Below are 16,219 nucleotides of genomic sequence, written 5' to 3'. Positions count from 1 at the left end.
TATTAGCCATGCGGTCATTTGCTGACTCTCACTGTGAGAGAGTGACCTTTAAGCACACACACCCATTATGTTAAAATGTACAGTATATACAGAGGCTATAAGAATGCGCACTATACAGCGTCTTATATCCTTTTTTTCAGCACAGCATAGGCAATCTGATGAAAAAATAATAATAATTCAGCAACTATTAGACACACCTAAGCAAAAAGTACTCACAATTTCTAAAATCGGATTGAATTTGTGAAATTTGGAAATAAAGTTCACAGTCTAATTTTGGACTTCTGCACAATTACTGCTACTTTATATCATGACTAAAAACTTTGACTCAACAACACATAAGACGGGGGGGAAAAAATGTGTTTTTAAAGCTTGAATATGTCCATATAAGGAGTTGTGTATTATTCCCACAGCAATTCAGATCATTTAAGCTGTGGTAATATAGAATGTCAATATCCAGAGTTAAATATCTCACCAGATCAGTGTCAAATTGATTTAAATCAAATGTTCGCTTATCCTCCAAACAAATCCTAAATGATTAAACCTGACCGAGGTGAACATGTGCATGAATTCAGCTCCTCCAAACCACACTGTGTTCCTAATCTGCTTGTAATCGAGATGCACTTTTTCCAAGTCAAATGCATGTGACAGTGGATAATCCCTGGATTAAAGACAAGGAGCTAAACTTCATTGAACTCCCGCTTATGCCATTTCTCCATGGTTTATTTGCTTTATGGGTGGTTTTGTTACATATTAAAAGGAAAAGCTTGGTGACTACATCTCACATTGTGTAATGTGTAACTCATTGTTGCTTTGGAGTGTATTATGAAGTTTCTGCCAGGGTGGAGCAGCAGGGCAGGGCCTCTAGGGCCATAAATGCTCCCCTTTGAGCCCACAGGAGGTCAGTGACTACATACTGTATTTTATTCTGTTTGTCATGCACACGATGACTGATGTGGAAGGGGTTATGTGAGGCTGAATGACTTGTGAAATGCAGGGAAGAGCCTGCATATCTGTCTTCAGCTATTCTCTGTATGTGCGTTTCTACAGGAGATTATCGGGCTGGTAGATCTAATGGACATCCAGATAGTTTCTGTTTCACTTTAGAGCCATCACACAATCCAGTGCCCATAAGCCAAAAGGTTGAATCCATGAATGTTAACCCTTTAACACCTAAACCTTTTTTGCTTAATTGAACCATAAAAAGAACCAGAAAATGTTCTGTAACTAAGTGCTTTTGCTCATTTTTCCTAAATAACTTCCAATACCTGGCAGTTATTTACAATATACATGTCAAAATACTGTTAACAATAAAAAAAAGGTAGTTGGAGTTGTACACAAACAATATATATATTGCGTATAAAACATCATTTATTGAGTCTCTCAATGTGCAAAAACCATCCAAATAAATGGAAACTATGTACATGTGTTCTTCCCACTCTCTTCCTGAAACGGCGCAAGTGAAATTACTGTAATAACTACATGGTGGCTTTGACGTGCAACTTCTCAGCTTTCAGAAACAATTGGAATTTTTCTAATAGCACAAACTATTGCGTAACTACACTTCAAGAAATTATTAAACTAATATTTACATTTTGAGTAAAAAGGCTTTTTTTTTTCTAGACATGTAACCTCACAGATAGTTTCCTTTCCTGTGACCACTTCAAAATAATAGTATTAATAGACTTATATAGGATTATAATATATAAAGCAGTTTGTTCTGCATTGTGAATGTGCAGAGTTGCATGCGTTAAAGGGGACATATTATGCAAAATCAACTTTTTCAACTTTGGAGGCCCTACCAGTCGCCAAAATGTGGAAAAAGAATACTCAGTCCTTTTTTCGTGGTCCCCCTTAGTGTAAGTATAGGCGATAAAGCGTTCTGAAAGTGGGCGGTTTTGGCAGGGTTATTGAACTGCTATGGTGCTTCAACATTATGGTATTTTGACCAAAGCATGTCACAGACATGTTCATTAGGACACCAGCGAACTATTTCAACTAGGAGAAATAGGGTATAATATGTCTCCTTTAAGTTTGTGTTGAAGTGATGATTAAAAAACTGATCGAACAGTTGATGACAACATCAGAGAACCCCCCCCAAAAAAAAGCCTGAGCAGTGACCACGCCTGTTCCCACAGCTCCCTCAACAGTGAGTCTTAAACAGGAACATGTGAGAACACACGCACTCTCACGTACACACGCAATGTTTTCTCTCTCTGTGTTGCAGGATCAGCACAAACACACGGTGGGAAATTCATGTTACACAATCTGCATTGTGACAACTGTTCCCTGAAGCTATTCTATGTAGTAGAGTATCACTTTTTTCATAACATGCATGAATGACTTCAACATGTAGAGACATGATTTGTGTTGGTTTGGGCATCACATGTTGTGATTTAAACAGAACCTATACATGCTTATTCCCCACATTTCCTCCACCTTAACACAACACACGGCGCAGCTGCTGCGGGGGGAATCCACGGATCTTGGCAGCAACGCGTTGGATTTTCGGCGCGGCCGCGTTTTTGATGTGGTGTGCTGGACGTTGCGGTTAAATTGTCCAGCACACTTGAATGTGTCGTCGTTTTCCTAAGCCTGCAGTCACTCCACAGCACATGCTCGCTCAGGCTTCACACTTAGATGTAATGACTTCCAAACCGACACAGAAGAGAAATTAGCTCAAACTGCTGCCAAAGCTAAAGGCAGCATGTAGTTTTATAGTTTATTTTATAGGGTTTTCTCAGAGGAGCAGGTGGATTTTGTATTTCAAACTCCTCTGAAATCATAAATCATGGTATAATTGTTGTCTGCGTGTTGCTCGACCATCGGACAGATTGAGAAGGAAGAAAATATTAAATTCCCAAATCAGATGCCGGTGGAGAGCATTATTTTGCATGTGCATCTTAATTCATCTCCCACTATTATGTTGGTAATAATCAAAATAAAACCTAGTGCAATATCCAGAAAGAATTATTGGATAAAGATAAAACAGTCTCATGACAAAAAGTGGACTAAGCAGCTGCTCGAGACGCCCGACACAAGAATCAAGCTGAACAAGCCGAACTGTAGATCAGTTAAAAAGACTTCACAATCCTAAAAACGTGGGTTAATCTCCAACAATTACCAGCGAAATGTCTAAAATCTCTCTAGAGGAGTCTGGTGTAAGATATGGTGTTAATACCAGGCCACATTTGTGATTTTACACTGCTTTGGTGTAAATAACAACTATAATTAATGCAATTTATTGTGTTGTATTTGTATCAATACTAGCCAAGCACAGACTACTCTGAGGTAATTCAGCTTAGGGCCCTATAAAGGCTTGGGCCGGCCCTGCAATATTTAATATAGAATTTGTATTCTATTCTATATTTTAATCTGTGAAACAAATACTGTGACAAAAGCCAATGGCAACAATGCTTGAATATAGCAGCTGGTGTTTGTGCAGAGAGGCAGTAGATAATAGATTTGCTGATTTTCATCACAAAAATGTACATTTTCAACACCTAACGGTGAAGATTTGCACCTGGATTTAATCTATAACTTCACTGGTTTACACTTGAGAAAAAAAGTGGTTTAGGGGTTTAGTTCCACTTTAAATAGTCAGATAATGTCCATAAACAGAATAATGAAAAAGAATCATGTTTCTGGGACTTATGGGACTCGGTATTAAAAGAAAACTAAGATGTCGCCACCGCGTGTTGCTGGAGTCCTGCTCTGCTCCGCTGTCATATGGTGTTCCACAGGGTTCAGTTTTAGGGCCCCTGCTCTTCTCTCTGTATCTGCTTCCCTTGGGTTCCATCCTGAGAAAACACGGCATTTCCTTTCATTTTTACGCTGACGACAGTCACATCTATGTGCCACTGAAAAAGACAAATGCCTGACTGAAGTCACTTCTGCTATGTCTTGAAGACATTAAAGACTTTTTAAAATTCAATGAAAAGAAGACAGAAGTGATGGTGTTTGGTCCGAGCGATTCTTTTATTTGTTTTTAAATCTTTAAATGGTCTCGCCCCGCTTTACCTCTCTGAGCTTCTCCATCCCTACACTCCTGCTCGGTGTCTCAGGTCAGCTGACCAACTGCTCCTGGAGGTACCGAGGTCTAAGCGGAAGCTCAGAAGCCCATTTTTAAAACTCATCTTAAAACCCATTTTTATTCCTTGGCTTTCAACTCAGCATGAGACTCTGCTCTTGTTTTAAGTGTTTTATTGTTTTTATTATCTTAATATCTTTATTGTTTTAACATTTTTGTTGTTTTATTGTTTTAGTATTTTTATTGTTTTACTTTTTGTTTTATTTCTTTTCATGTACAGCACTTTGTCTCAGCTACGGCTGCTTAAAGTGCTCTATAAATAAAGTTGAGTTGAGTTGAGAAAACATGCAAGTGGAAAAGTACTCGTCGTATACTGCATTAAAAACAATGATTAAAGACACAATACGTAATTTCAGACACCATGGGTTTCTCAATTAAGGCAACAACCTAGTTTGATTTCGGTAACCAGCGTGGGATCGCGGAAAGAGTTTCCTTCTCGTTTGGTTTCCCTGCGTGTTTGCACTTTACAGGGCAAACCGCAGTTGTGATCTGTGTGACAAAGGCACACAATAAAAATGAAAAACAAAAACACATTGTCTAACCAGAAGTACTGACTGTTTCCTGTTTTGCCGCTAAGGTTATAGCCTTAAGCGGATGATGCCATTTAATATGAAACAGTCTGTACCTGGAATAGAAACACAGATTTCTATTAATTTAAAAAGGTTAAAAACATTATTCTAACAATGTTTAGATATTTTAATGTAGAAATGTTACATATTATATTCTTTATCATCTTTAAAGGGCTGTTTAACCATTTTTTCTTTTTACCCATAAACTTAAAAACAATTCTGACGCTGCTGTGTTTGTTTAATTCACATTCTATGACAGAGTTGGATTAAATTTGATTTATTGTTTCAGATCTTTTACTCATAAAACTTGCTATAATTGACAGAAACACAGTGAAAAGCAGCACAGGGCTTTCACTTCCATCCCATCTTCCTCTGTAGTTCAGATTCCTCTCAGATCCAGTGTCCGATGATCAAATAACACATTTATCCCAGGAAAACAATAAAAACAACGCACAAAATGTGGGGCTGCAAACGTGCTGTATATATTCCAGTTGACACCATGATGTCATTATGGCTGCATTTACACTGCAGGTCTGATGTGTACTATGACATTTAGATTTAACATTTAAATTTAGATTTAACATTTAGATTTAACATTTAAATTTAGATTTAACATTTACATTTAGCATTTAGCTAAATGTTTGTAAATGTTGTAAATTTATCTACAGTATTTCCCGTGTGTCATGTCTGAGGCTCCGTACCCTAGGGCACAGAGCAAGGACTATAAAGACATGGATTAGAATAGAGATTATGAGCCCTCATTCAATGTTCTACAGAATGAATGGACACAAATTCACATAGAAATACTTCAAAATCTTGAAAAAAACAACAACTTCCAAGACATCTGGAAGCTGTTACAGCTGCAAAAGGCGGAACAACTCTGTACTTAAGTCCTGTATATGTGTTTGAAGACTTCATTACACCCTGAAATGATCAGGCGTCCAAAGTGTCCATAGTGACGCAATGGCACACATCTGATTTGTATCTGATTTGTTCCCATATACGAATGAGGTCTGAATCTGATCTGACAACATCTGTGTCCAAGTGATTATTCCTGCTTACACTTTCATGGGTCATATCTGATTTATTGCATCACGCAGTGTGAATGCAGCAGAATGTCAGTATCCAACCATATGACCATACGTACGTAAGTGGTATATACTGTATATGTATAATAACCAGAGCCAGTCCACCTGTCATCACCTGCTAATCAACCACAGTTCATTCTCTCCGATCCCTCTGCACGCGTTCTGCTCTCTTTAATAAGTGAAAGTCGAGTGTCTCCTGATGTCACGAATGAACAGACCCCAGTGAGCTGCAGTTTAGTTTCAGGTCGAGCCGGACCGCAAACCTTTGGCAGACATCACAGGGAGGAGCCTCTGGAGAGGTCAGCGTGTTCCAGCGGACTGAACAGGAACAGGAGTGATTACACTGCTCTGCCTGAATACACACACACACACACACACACACACACATTCAGTGTCAGTGGGTGTAGCTGGGTCACTGTGTTTGACAAAACCTCCAGATCTTTAATTCCTGATGCTAACGAGTGGAGTCTCTGTTGATGAGTAGCTGGGAATCAAGGCATCAAAGTGAAGGTTGGAGATGTGCGGCCTGTGTGTGTGTGTGTGTGTGTGTGTGTGTGTGTGTGTGTGTGTGTGTGTGTGTGTGTGTGTGTGTGTGTGTGTGTGTGTGTGTGTGTGTGACTATTTGAAAGAAGCCTCTCTTGGCAGGCTACACAAGTCATTTCAAGTTGTGAGGACATTATAAGGGTTTCAGTTTTAATTCAAGTTGACGTCAACTGAAGCTGAACATTTCCCTCAGCTCCATTATGGGGTTTTTTCACCTCATTGTTTTGATTTGTTTCAACAGCTTTATAGTCATTTGCTGCTCTAACCCCCTTCTTTTTTTTTAAACACAAACTAGCGCAAATTCTAAACGTGGACCTCCGTGGAAACCTTTAGGATAAGCCTTTCATGTGTACTTTATACAAGACTATTGCTTTGCTGAGGCCTTTAGCCTGCGCCACCATGTTTCTACACCAACCAAAGCTTACGATGAAAACGAAAAAGAACTTCTCCAGCCGACATACACCCTATGCATAAACAAATGAGGTAGAAGGAGGAAAAGGCAGAGACGGAAAGCGCGTTGGCATCCTTTCTGGCGTGTAAAGGCCACCGTAGCTTGGGAAATCGAGGCGTGAGCCGCAAAAATCTGCAATCTCACCATTAGAACGTCACTAATTCTTACACACTGGCCCTTTATGACTGGCATTCTGGCTCTAAAGCTTGTCAAGTTGCGTCCAGGTGGGTAAAAATAAGCCAAATAGTTGTTTGAAGGGTTATGCAGCGGTTATATAATCCCACATGGAACAGGTTTTGTTATTTCACCTTTAATCCATGCACACTACGCATTTGTTTATGGAACTGCAGTTCAGGTCCAAGACCAGATGTTACAGCACATAATTAATCACTGACCTGAAGTCAAACGAGAATGGCTGGAGGCCATTTCCTGTCATAGTCCCTGATCTACTGTAGGCTGCATGTCTTGTGTATTGCAACACTTGATAGATGACCGTGACAAAGCCAATTGAACTGTAATCGTGCGTCTGCTCTCAGAAACATAACAGACATGAACCATGCGGGGAAATTACGTCCGTATCCCATCGAGACAGAGGCTGTTACGTGTCTATTCGTCTTAGTCAAAAACTCACTTGTCTGCTTTTATAGTCTTTTTTTTTTCTCCAATGAATGAATGAAACATTCTGCAAGAAGGAAAATGTGTTTCCGCTCAACTTAAACTTCTTATAAAATGTCTTATAAAAATAAAGCTGCAGCATGAGAAGAGTCATTTGAGCAGGAAGTGTAGATATATAATTTAGAGCCTCACACTATTAATAATAAGAGCTTAAATACTTCTACTTCCTGAAATGTTTAAATTTGCTTATAGTTATTACCATCTTACACCTGATCTGTTAAGATGACGTAGAGATATACACATCTGAACCATGTGAAATTGCATGCACATAGATGTTTGGTTCAAATTTAATGAGTTTTGAGAGATAAACTTGTTTTGTTTTTACAGTTTTGTCAATTATACGAGAGAGGGATTTGTTAAAAATTCTATAACTCATCAGTGGGTAGATTCCAGTGGTGGAAGTAACAAACTACATCTACTCAAATTACTGTAATTAAGTAAAACGTCTACTTCACTACATTTAAAAATCGTATTTGCCGTTAAGTAGTCTACGATATTACCTGGCATCACAAAGCCAACGTCATGTAATGAGAAATCTTAATGTCACATCAAGCAAACACATCAATGCATTGTTGCAGCCAATAAGGTTATCAATCGATTGCAAATGGGCCAAAGAGGCACAGAATTTGGAAAGGTGAACAGGAGTTGAGACAGAAAATCAGAAGGTGATGGAGGAGAACCCTTTGGCCACAACTGGACGAGAGATTTATTTCAGGGATACAAGTCCCTTTATGAGTTTTACAATTAATTTCTGTTTCTTTTACCAATTTTAATTACATTTGGTAATATTATCTCTTCTTTCTCATTGTCTGACAACCAATCTGCTGTATGTCTGTATGTTTGCATTGTGTATGTGGGAACTGATGATGATGATTGTGTATGGGAAGCTACAGATGAATTACCCTTCTGGGACCAATAAAGTTTTCTGAATTGTTGCTGAAAATGCATTAAACTGTAACTTAAACTTTAAAAAGTAATTTATACTCTACTGTTTTTTAGAAGAATCATTTTTAATTTTGAGTATATTCTTCACCAATACTTGTACTAGTAGTTGAGTAATATAATTAAGTAATAATACTTAACTTGACTTAAGTACAGATTTTCAGTACTCTTTCCATCACTTGTAGATTCATACCAAATTTTGATGGGAACATTCTTCGGCGATCACGTCAAAAATCTGATTGTTCTGGCAAAAACAGTAGACAGGAAGTTGCTAAAAGAAGGACGAGAAAGAACACAAGTTCCCACAGTGTCAATATGTGTCACCAGGTTAGGAAAAATTCCTGACTCTGGATCCAGAGATGACGACAAAGAGTTTGAAGCTAATTTTGTCGCACGGAATCCTTCCACTGTGTTGTGTATTTTCCCTAATGTTTGAGGCAAACGGATGAGTTGTAACACCCTTTATGATGAGGAAACGCTTCACAGGTATAAAACACAATAGACGGAAGAAATAACTGGACTCAGACAGGAAAAAGGAGAAAGAAAACACTGACCATTAAACCGACCGCTTGGAGTGATAAAGTGATTCTCTCTGTCATAACGACACGGAAAACCCCTCTGTCCGTCACTGTGACTCAGAGTTCAACACCTCCTGCCGTGAACACACCCTTTCCCACATGGAAGCGCTAATTAACCTGAAATGCTCCAAACTTCCTGCTGCGTAGCGATTGTGCCCCAATTTACCGGTGACTATGGCAACGTTTGTTTTCAGGGAGCAAGCGCGTCTGGGTAAATAGAGAGGTCAAACGAGAGCTGCAGACCTTTGACTCGTCTCACGAGAGATTTTAGACGTTTGCCTGGTAATTGTTGGAGACTAACCCACGTTTTAAGCGAGTACGAGGTACTATCGCTAATGGAAACGCAAAATAACTGTAATGTCGTGCCGAGGCGAGTCATGCCGCGCTCGTGGAAAAGGGGCTTTAGTGTTTGTTGTGGAGGTTATCACAACTGGACCACTTCATCTGCTGAGGAAGTCATCTGGGTTATGTCAGGATTGTTTTCCTGCCATATAAGTGCTGCTATAGAGGTTACTGTGTACTGTGATCTACAAAGACATCACGTAACATAAGAACATACAGTAATAAGAAACTGTACCAGTAGTGTCTGAGTCATACAGTCAGTTTCAGTTTAACCTACATGTATCGTCCCCAGCCGCTCTGCATGCAACCGACATGCGACGTTTCACAGCGGATGTTCATGTTCATAATACATGAGCGGGGCTTTTAGCCGAACTTTCCTTTCTCTTCTAGGTTTTTTCCTCCAGTCGAGCAACTGTGCTTAAAGCTGTGAGAATGGACGTCAACACATTCAGACCTGCAAGCAGTGCAGAAACTCAAATGAGCTGAGGGCCAGTGAGCATCAAGTCTGGTCAAGATGAGGCCCCTTTAGAAAATAAAGTGCTCAGTAGTGGATGAGGGAACATTATCTTAAAATGATAATATAATACTTAAATTTGATATTGCAATAGCTGAAATTCTGATGTAGATGACAGAATATTTGTGTTAAAGTGTTTGTTTGAATGATTTATACATCTTGTAATAAATGTAAAGAAATTGTAAAAAAAAGAAAGATGCAAAAACGAATCCAAATAACAAAAACACACAAACCTTACATTTTTATATATATATAAAAATATATGTATATATACACATACATTTATTTATATGTATGTATGTATGTATGTATGGGTGTGTGTGTATATATATATATATATATATACACACACACATATATATACACACACATGTATATATACACATATATATACACACACATATATACACACACACACACATATACATATATATATATATATATATATATATATATACACACACATATACATACACACACACACATACATATATACATATAAATAAATGTAATGTTGAATGGAATCCATTTAAAGATGAATATAATTGAATTTATTATTATACAAATATTCAGTTTTGTACAAAATTCCCATATCTGTAGTTTACTTTGTTATTCAAAATGTAACTTTTACTCCGCTACATTTCCTCTAACTATCTTTGCTACTCGTTACTACCAAATAAAATCAGAAGAAAAAGAGTTGGTATTATGGTCTGTATTTATATAGAGCTTTTCGAATCTTGAGCTGCTTTACACTACAGTTTTCATCCATTCACACACTGCAACATGGGGTCAAGTGTCTTCCTCAAGGACACATCGTAAGTTAAGCAGAGCCAGGAATTGAACCCACAACCTTCCAGTTGAAAGACAACTAGCCCTACCACTTATCCACCAATGTCATATACTATAAGACTTTTACTTAGTATTTTAACCTATATCCTATCACCTCAGCACACACACAGGTTTTTCAGAGATTAAGTGAGGGGCTGAATAAAATAAACTAGGGGGCCACATATGGCCCGCGGACCGCAAGTTTGACGCCCCTGGTTTAGAGCAAGGTTCTCAAACTCAATTACAGAGGGGGCCAAAATCAAGAACTGTGTCCAAGTCAAGGGCCAGATGTCCTAAAATACAGAACAAAACAAGCTCATAGATTAAAATATGATTATTTTCCTAAAACAATAACTGTTTCAAAGTTATACAGTGTATTCATCAGTCGGAGTACTCAAGAGAACAAATGTTGAAGAGAAGTAAATCATTCATGAATCACGTATGATTTCCAAATGAAACCGACTGTATAGTGATGTGATTTCATCTGTCGGACCTGATTTTCTCTGCTGTATTCCAGTAGAGCGGCACATGTAGCTTAGCCAATCATTTGCTGCAGTGGGATCATTTTACTAGACGTATTACGCTAAAAGAGAACCACCAATGAGGGAAAGAGCCCACTTATGGTTCCACCTGAACATGCAAACTCCACACAGGAAGGCCCTGCCTCAAAAACGGGATTCAGACCAGTGACCTTCTTGCTGTGAGGCAAAAATGCTAGCCACATTTTGAATTTCTTGTTCTGTGTTATTCTTTTTGAACATTTTGCTCATTTTCTTTTCCTGGAGAGTTCTCTTTTTCTCAAAGCAGCATTTACGCCTGCATTTTCCAGTCTGTTTGTTTAGTTTTGTTTGTTGTTGGTTTCTTTTGGGGGGGTGGTGGGAGGGGGTTGCTAACCCTGACCATACAGAGCACTCTCGTGAGCTCAAGCGACACACATGTTCTCTCTTATGAAGAGCATCTGTTCAAATATTGATTTTATAACAAGTCGGATGTATGAGACAAAGCCATAGACGATTAGAAACAGAATAGCCGCGCTGACTGATCCTTTTGAGAAGAGGCAGGAGCAGATCAAACAGTTCAAAAGGGACCTGGAAGTGACTCACAGGTCCCGCATCCAAACCCACATCAGTCCCTGCACTTCCACACACACACACACACAGGTTTGAACAACTATTTGGACAGCATGAACAAAGCATTATCCCTAACCCTAAACTCAACCAGTTTCTCAGAAATGAAGTTCTGATGGTTTCCATCAGGACTACTGGTCCTGACAAGGTCAGTGTTTATGCCAGAACACAAACACACTCACTCACTGTGGCGTTAAGCATGAGTGGATTTGGAGATAAGTGATATTTGTGCGTTATGGCACACGCTCCGTTTTCAGAAGAGTTTAACCTCTTATCTATGAGCTGTCATTTCATGAGAAATACAGCTTTTATGTAAAGAAAGCAAGAAAAAATATCACAGGCAAGACACACATGTAACTGCCAGAGGTGAGAGAAAAACAGGAAACTGAAAACACATTTTGCTGATGGTGTTTTGGGTTATATGAGTCACAGCCTTCAACTGGCCCCCACTCGGGAAAAATTATTACAGCGTCTCCAAAACAGCTGATGCTCGTCTACCACACACTAAACTATTTGATGCTCTCACACAACTACACTCTTGTTAGGACTCTGCATCGCCCGCCATTCATTCATTCATTCATTTCCAATCCAAGTTGTTTTTAAAAAAAACAACAAAAAATAGTACAATAACCAAAAAATAAAACCAGGAAAATGAATAATATCATAAAGAAATGAAAACTAAACAGATAAAAACACATTAAAGATAATTATGTTGAAATAAACAAATACATTTATCTCATTCCACAGTTATTTGTTTAAAATCTGCTTAATTTACATGTTTTCATTTATGAGTAGTAAAATTTAAGAATTTCTTATTAGATTTGAAATTGTTGTTCTATTGATATTTGTTGAGGGAAAAGTACAGCCATTGTATTATGTGGATTATTATCATTACTATTATTATTTCAAATGTTCCAGTTTATGTGGATTGTTTCCTTGAAGACAGGAAAACACACTTTTACGTTTCAGAAAAATTGGAGCCAAACGCAGCAGTCACACAATCACAAAGGAGAATTTAAGAAAACAAACTAATGAAAAGGCAAAAACAATCCAAAGCAGATAAATACCGTAAAACCCAGAGAGCAGCAACATCGGGGAACCGGTCCAGGAATGCAAGGAAACCGCAGCGGCAAACCAGACTCGAACAAACTGAACCCAAACAAAAAAAGACACCGGGGAGGCCGGGATAATCAAACACAGGTGAAACTAATGAGGAACAGGTGAAACGCATTAGGGCGGCGCAGACAATCAAGACAGGAAGTAAAACTTACCAAGGTGCGGACAGGGAGAACCTTCAAAGTAAAACAGGAAACCCAGTGTAAAGAAGAATGAAAGTCATAAAAATGATACTGTCCATATAAAAAAAGCTTGTGTTGAGTAAACCGAACCTTAAACGTCCAGTGTGCAGGATTTAACCCTTTAACCTCAAAACGGTTTGATTAACCATAAAAGGGCCAGAAAACATCAGAATAACTTTCAACATCTGGCAGTTATTTACAATTTACTACATGTTAAAATAGTGTATTAACAATTTAAAAGAGTTATATTGAGGGAAAAAGACCAGATTTTGTGTTCAATTTGACCATTTAAAATAACATTTGTGTGAGTGTTTTGTCTCAATGTCCAAAAAATTAAAACGTTTTTCCAAGTCTCTGACAAAGACGCTGATTCGCGCGCTTCCTGGGAAATTACCGTAATAACCACTCGTTGGCTTTGATGTGCAACTTCTCAACTTTAAAGTAAAATAATTGTACGGATAATTTCTGCAGGGGGGGTTCTGAGTATTCCGTCACCCAAATGCATGAATTGTTGTTTTTATGACCACAGAATGAGTTGTACCACCATGTTTTTCAGTTTTACACCTTTTGTGAGGTGAACAACAACTGAGAAATGAAGTGTGAACTGTTCCTGAAAAAAGAACAAGTGTCTATAGCAGAAAAAGGTCCTTAAGAGGTCACAAAAAGCACACACACACACACACTTGAATGGCTGCGAGATATTATCTCAAGATGTGCCTCGACTCTCACAAATCAATCCCTCAATCACTCAGAGCTGATACCGCCTCAGAGATGAACTTGTTTTGCTCTGAGAATGAGACAAACCCTGGATCCCGTCCCTGAACGGGCCTTTGTAAAGACCCAGGGGGACGCCACGATGGATTGGATTCACAGAGATTGCTGATTTCTGGGCTCTGTCTGCGGCTGACGAGACTGCTGCTCGCTCCAGTGTGTTGTTGCTCTCTTCGGGATGGGTGGAATGCTCACAGCTACAGTCAGCTTGAATGGGGCCAGAAGCTGACAAGCTAATAAGGTGTTTATCTGAGTCATAGCATCCTTTGGCAGGACAAAGAGTGGGATCATAAAAGCATATGGAGATTAATTTGAACTGGATTTACTGTTGTGTTTAGTGCTGGGAGTATCTGGTGTCAAGTTTGTCCCTGTTGTTCTCGTCTCTTTGTAGACGACAGAGTCTGGGGATGGTTTATCTGTGGTTTCATCTGTCGTGGTGTGAAAAGATGATTGATCTGGATTTTACGAGTGTGATCATGGATTTGGGATATAATTAGAATGTTTCAGATCACTGCTCACTCCCTCCACCAAAGGCCACTGAGAAAATCAGAGATTTTACATCAAGGCACATCAGTAAGTTCAAATATGTTCTCTTGTAACTTCAGGGTTTGGAATCCTTTGTTTGACACATGCTCCCGTGCACCATGACACACTACGGACTTTAAAGTGCTTACTCTCTTGCGCTAGTGTCCAGTGGGAAAAGACAATAAAGTAGTGAACATGTTCTTAAAGCAGAAATATGCAGGATTTAACAGATTTGGAGTCTTTGTGATGGTTAAATGTCTTGGTGTTCAGTCCTCGGAATCACATCGCGTGAGAAACACGTACGTTCATCAAGAAATACACTTTGACCAGGGGGCGGGCCTTAGAAAGCTGCCTTGGAATCGCTGTCCGTCTGGAACAAAGCAATTGTAAGCATCTACAGTTTATAATCTGACAAATGTTAGATACTTACTACTTAGATACTTAGATGTCAACGGGGAAAACTTGGGGAATGAGTTTCAGACGGACAGCGACTCCAAGCATGTGACTACGTACATCCTGCCCATTGAGATGTCACTCCAAAACTCAAACCAATCAGCAGGGAGCTTCCTAAGGCCCCGCCCCTGGGTCAGTGCATTTCCAAATAACAAAATACAATATTTTTGCACGACTATATCAATATTGTATTTGCTGCTTAAAAAGTGTTGTTTGCAGAGTTCATGGAAACGACGGCTCGCTCAGCAGCGTGCTCATCTACCAAGTGGGCGTCAAGCTCGGCAGAGTCCGTGATGATCCCTAATACAACCATACAAAAAAAAATCTTATGCCAGATTAGATTACATCAGATTGATCAGATTACAACACGGAGCCACAGTTGTTGTCACAACTAATTATTGAGTTCATTATCAGTGGAAAGGGGGACTGAGAATTGCAGGAGGACTGCCCCCTGTTGGACACCTTGTAGAACTGGTCCTGTTGGCAAACTGCATGAAATACTATCTTTTTTTATTTATCATGTGTCAGCACTCCATGCCAGTGGGATAAAATATGGAAATTACTGTTCAGAAGTGCAAGGTATACATATTTATATATATATATATATATATATATATATATATGTCTATGTATATAAGTATATATGTATATATACATATATATATATAAATATACATATGTGTGTGTTGGATGTATATATATATATACTGTACATATTTATATGTATGATACATATATATGTATAAATATACATATGTGTGTATGTATATATATATATATATATATATATATACATATATATATAAATGTATACATATATATAATGCATATATAATGCATTGTATTGTACATAATGCAAGCAGCACTGACTCAAATAAAACTAATGAATTCACTTTCATTATTTCATTTGTTTCGTGCCTCCACATGTGTCATGTGACACCTACTTTGTTGTTTTATGGACAAGTTTGTGGTCCGGCCCTGGCCCTGTGTGAAGAAATCTGCTTCAAACGTGACCCTTATTGCACCCATGGTCATTTGCCGTGGGAATAATACTCAACTCCTTATATGGACATCCTAAAAAAAATGGCGGGCTTTTTTGTCTTCTTATGTGATTCATTTTATATCGCATTTCATGATATAAAGTAGCCGTAATTGTGCAGAAGTCACAAAATTAGCGTGTTTTTCTTTTCTTTTTGTTCATAAAAACGAGCCACGTGAACTTTGAACTGTGAAGTATTTCCACATTTGACCATTTTAGTCAAATTTTAAACATTTTGAGCACTTGTTCTAAGGGTTAATATCAAACCAATCATCTGGTCAAACGACATAAATCTGTGCAACAGAGGCTTTTGTATGTTTTAAAGTTGTTATTTTTAGCTGGAATATCAGTGTCAGCATTATTTTTAAACTATACACAAACCGATGTTG

At 38.5% G+C, this 16,219-nt stretch overlaps 1 protein-coding gene across 1 annotated transcript in view; it reads right to left on the bottom strand.

Annotated features, from left to right (window-relative positions):
- The window catches only part of LOC122772762 (interleukin-1 receptor accessory protein-like), a 30,758-nt gene extending 17,877 nt beyond the window's left edge, over positions 1–12,881 (bottom strand). Inside the window, exon 1 of the mRNA XM_044031016.1 lies at positions 12,812–12,881. Within this exon, the coding sequence (XP_043886951.1) occupies positions 12,812–12,836 (25 nt within the window). The 5' untranslated portion in view covers positions 12,837–12,881. The remainder of the gene's footprint in view (positions 1–12,811) is intronic.
- Positions 12,882–16,219: the final 3,338 nt, after the last annotated feature.

This window comes from Solea senegalensis, linkage group LG7 (genome assembly GCF_019176455.1).
Source record: "Solea senegalensis isolate Sse05_10M linkage group LG7, IFAPA_SoseM_1, whole genome shotgun sequence".
NCBI classification, from domain to species: Eukaryota; Metazoa; Chordata; class Actinopteri; order Pleuronectiformes; family Soleidae; genus Solea; species Solea senegalensis.
The sequence above is the reverse complement of the archived record's forward strand: the minus strand, read 5'-3'. Positions and strand labels throughout refer to the sequence as shown.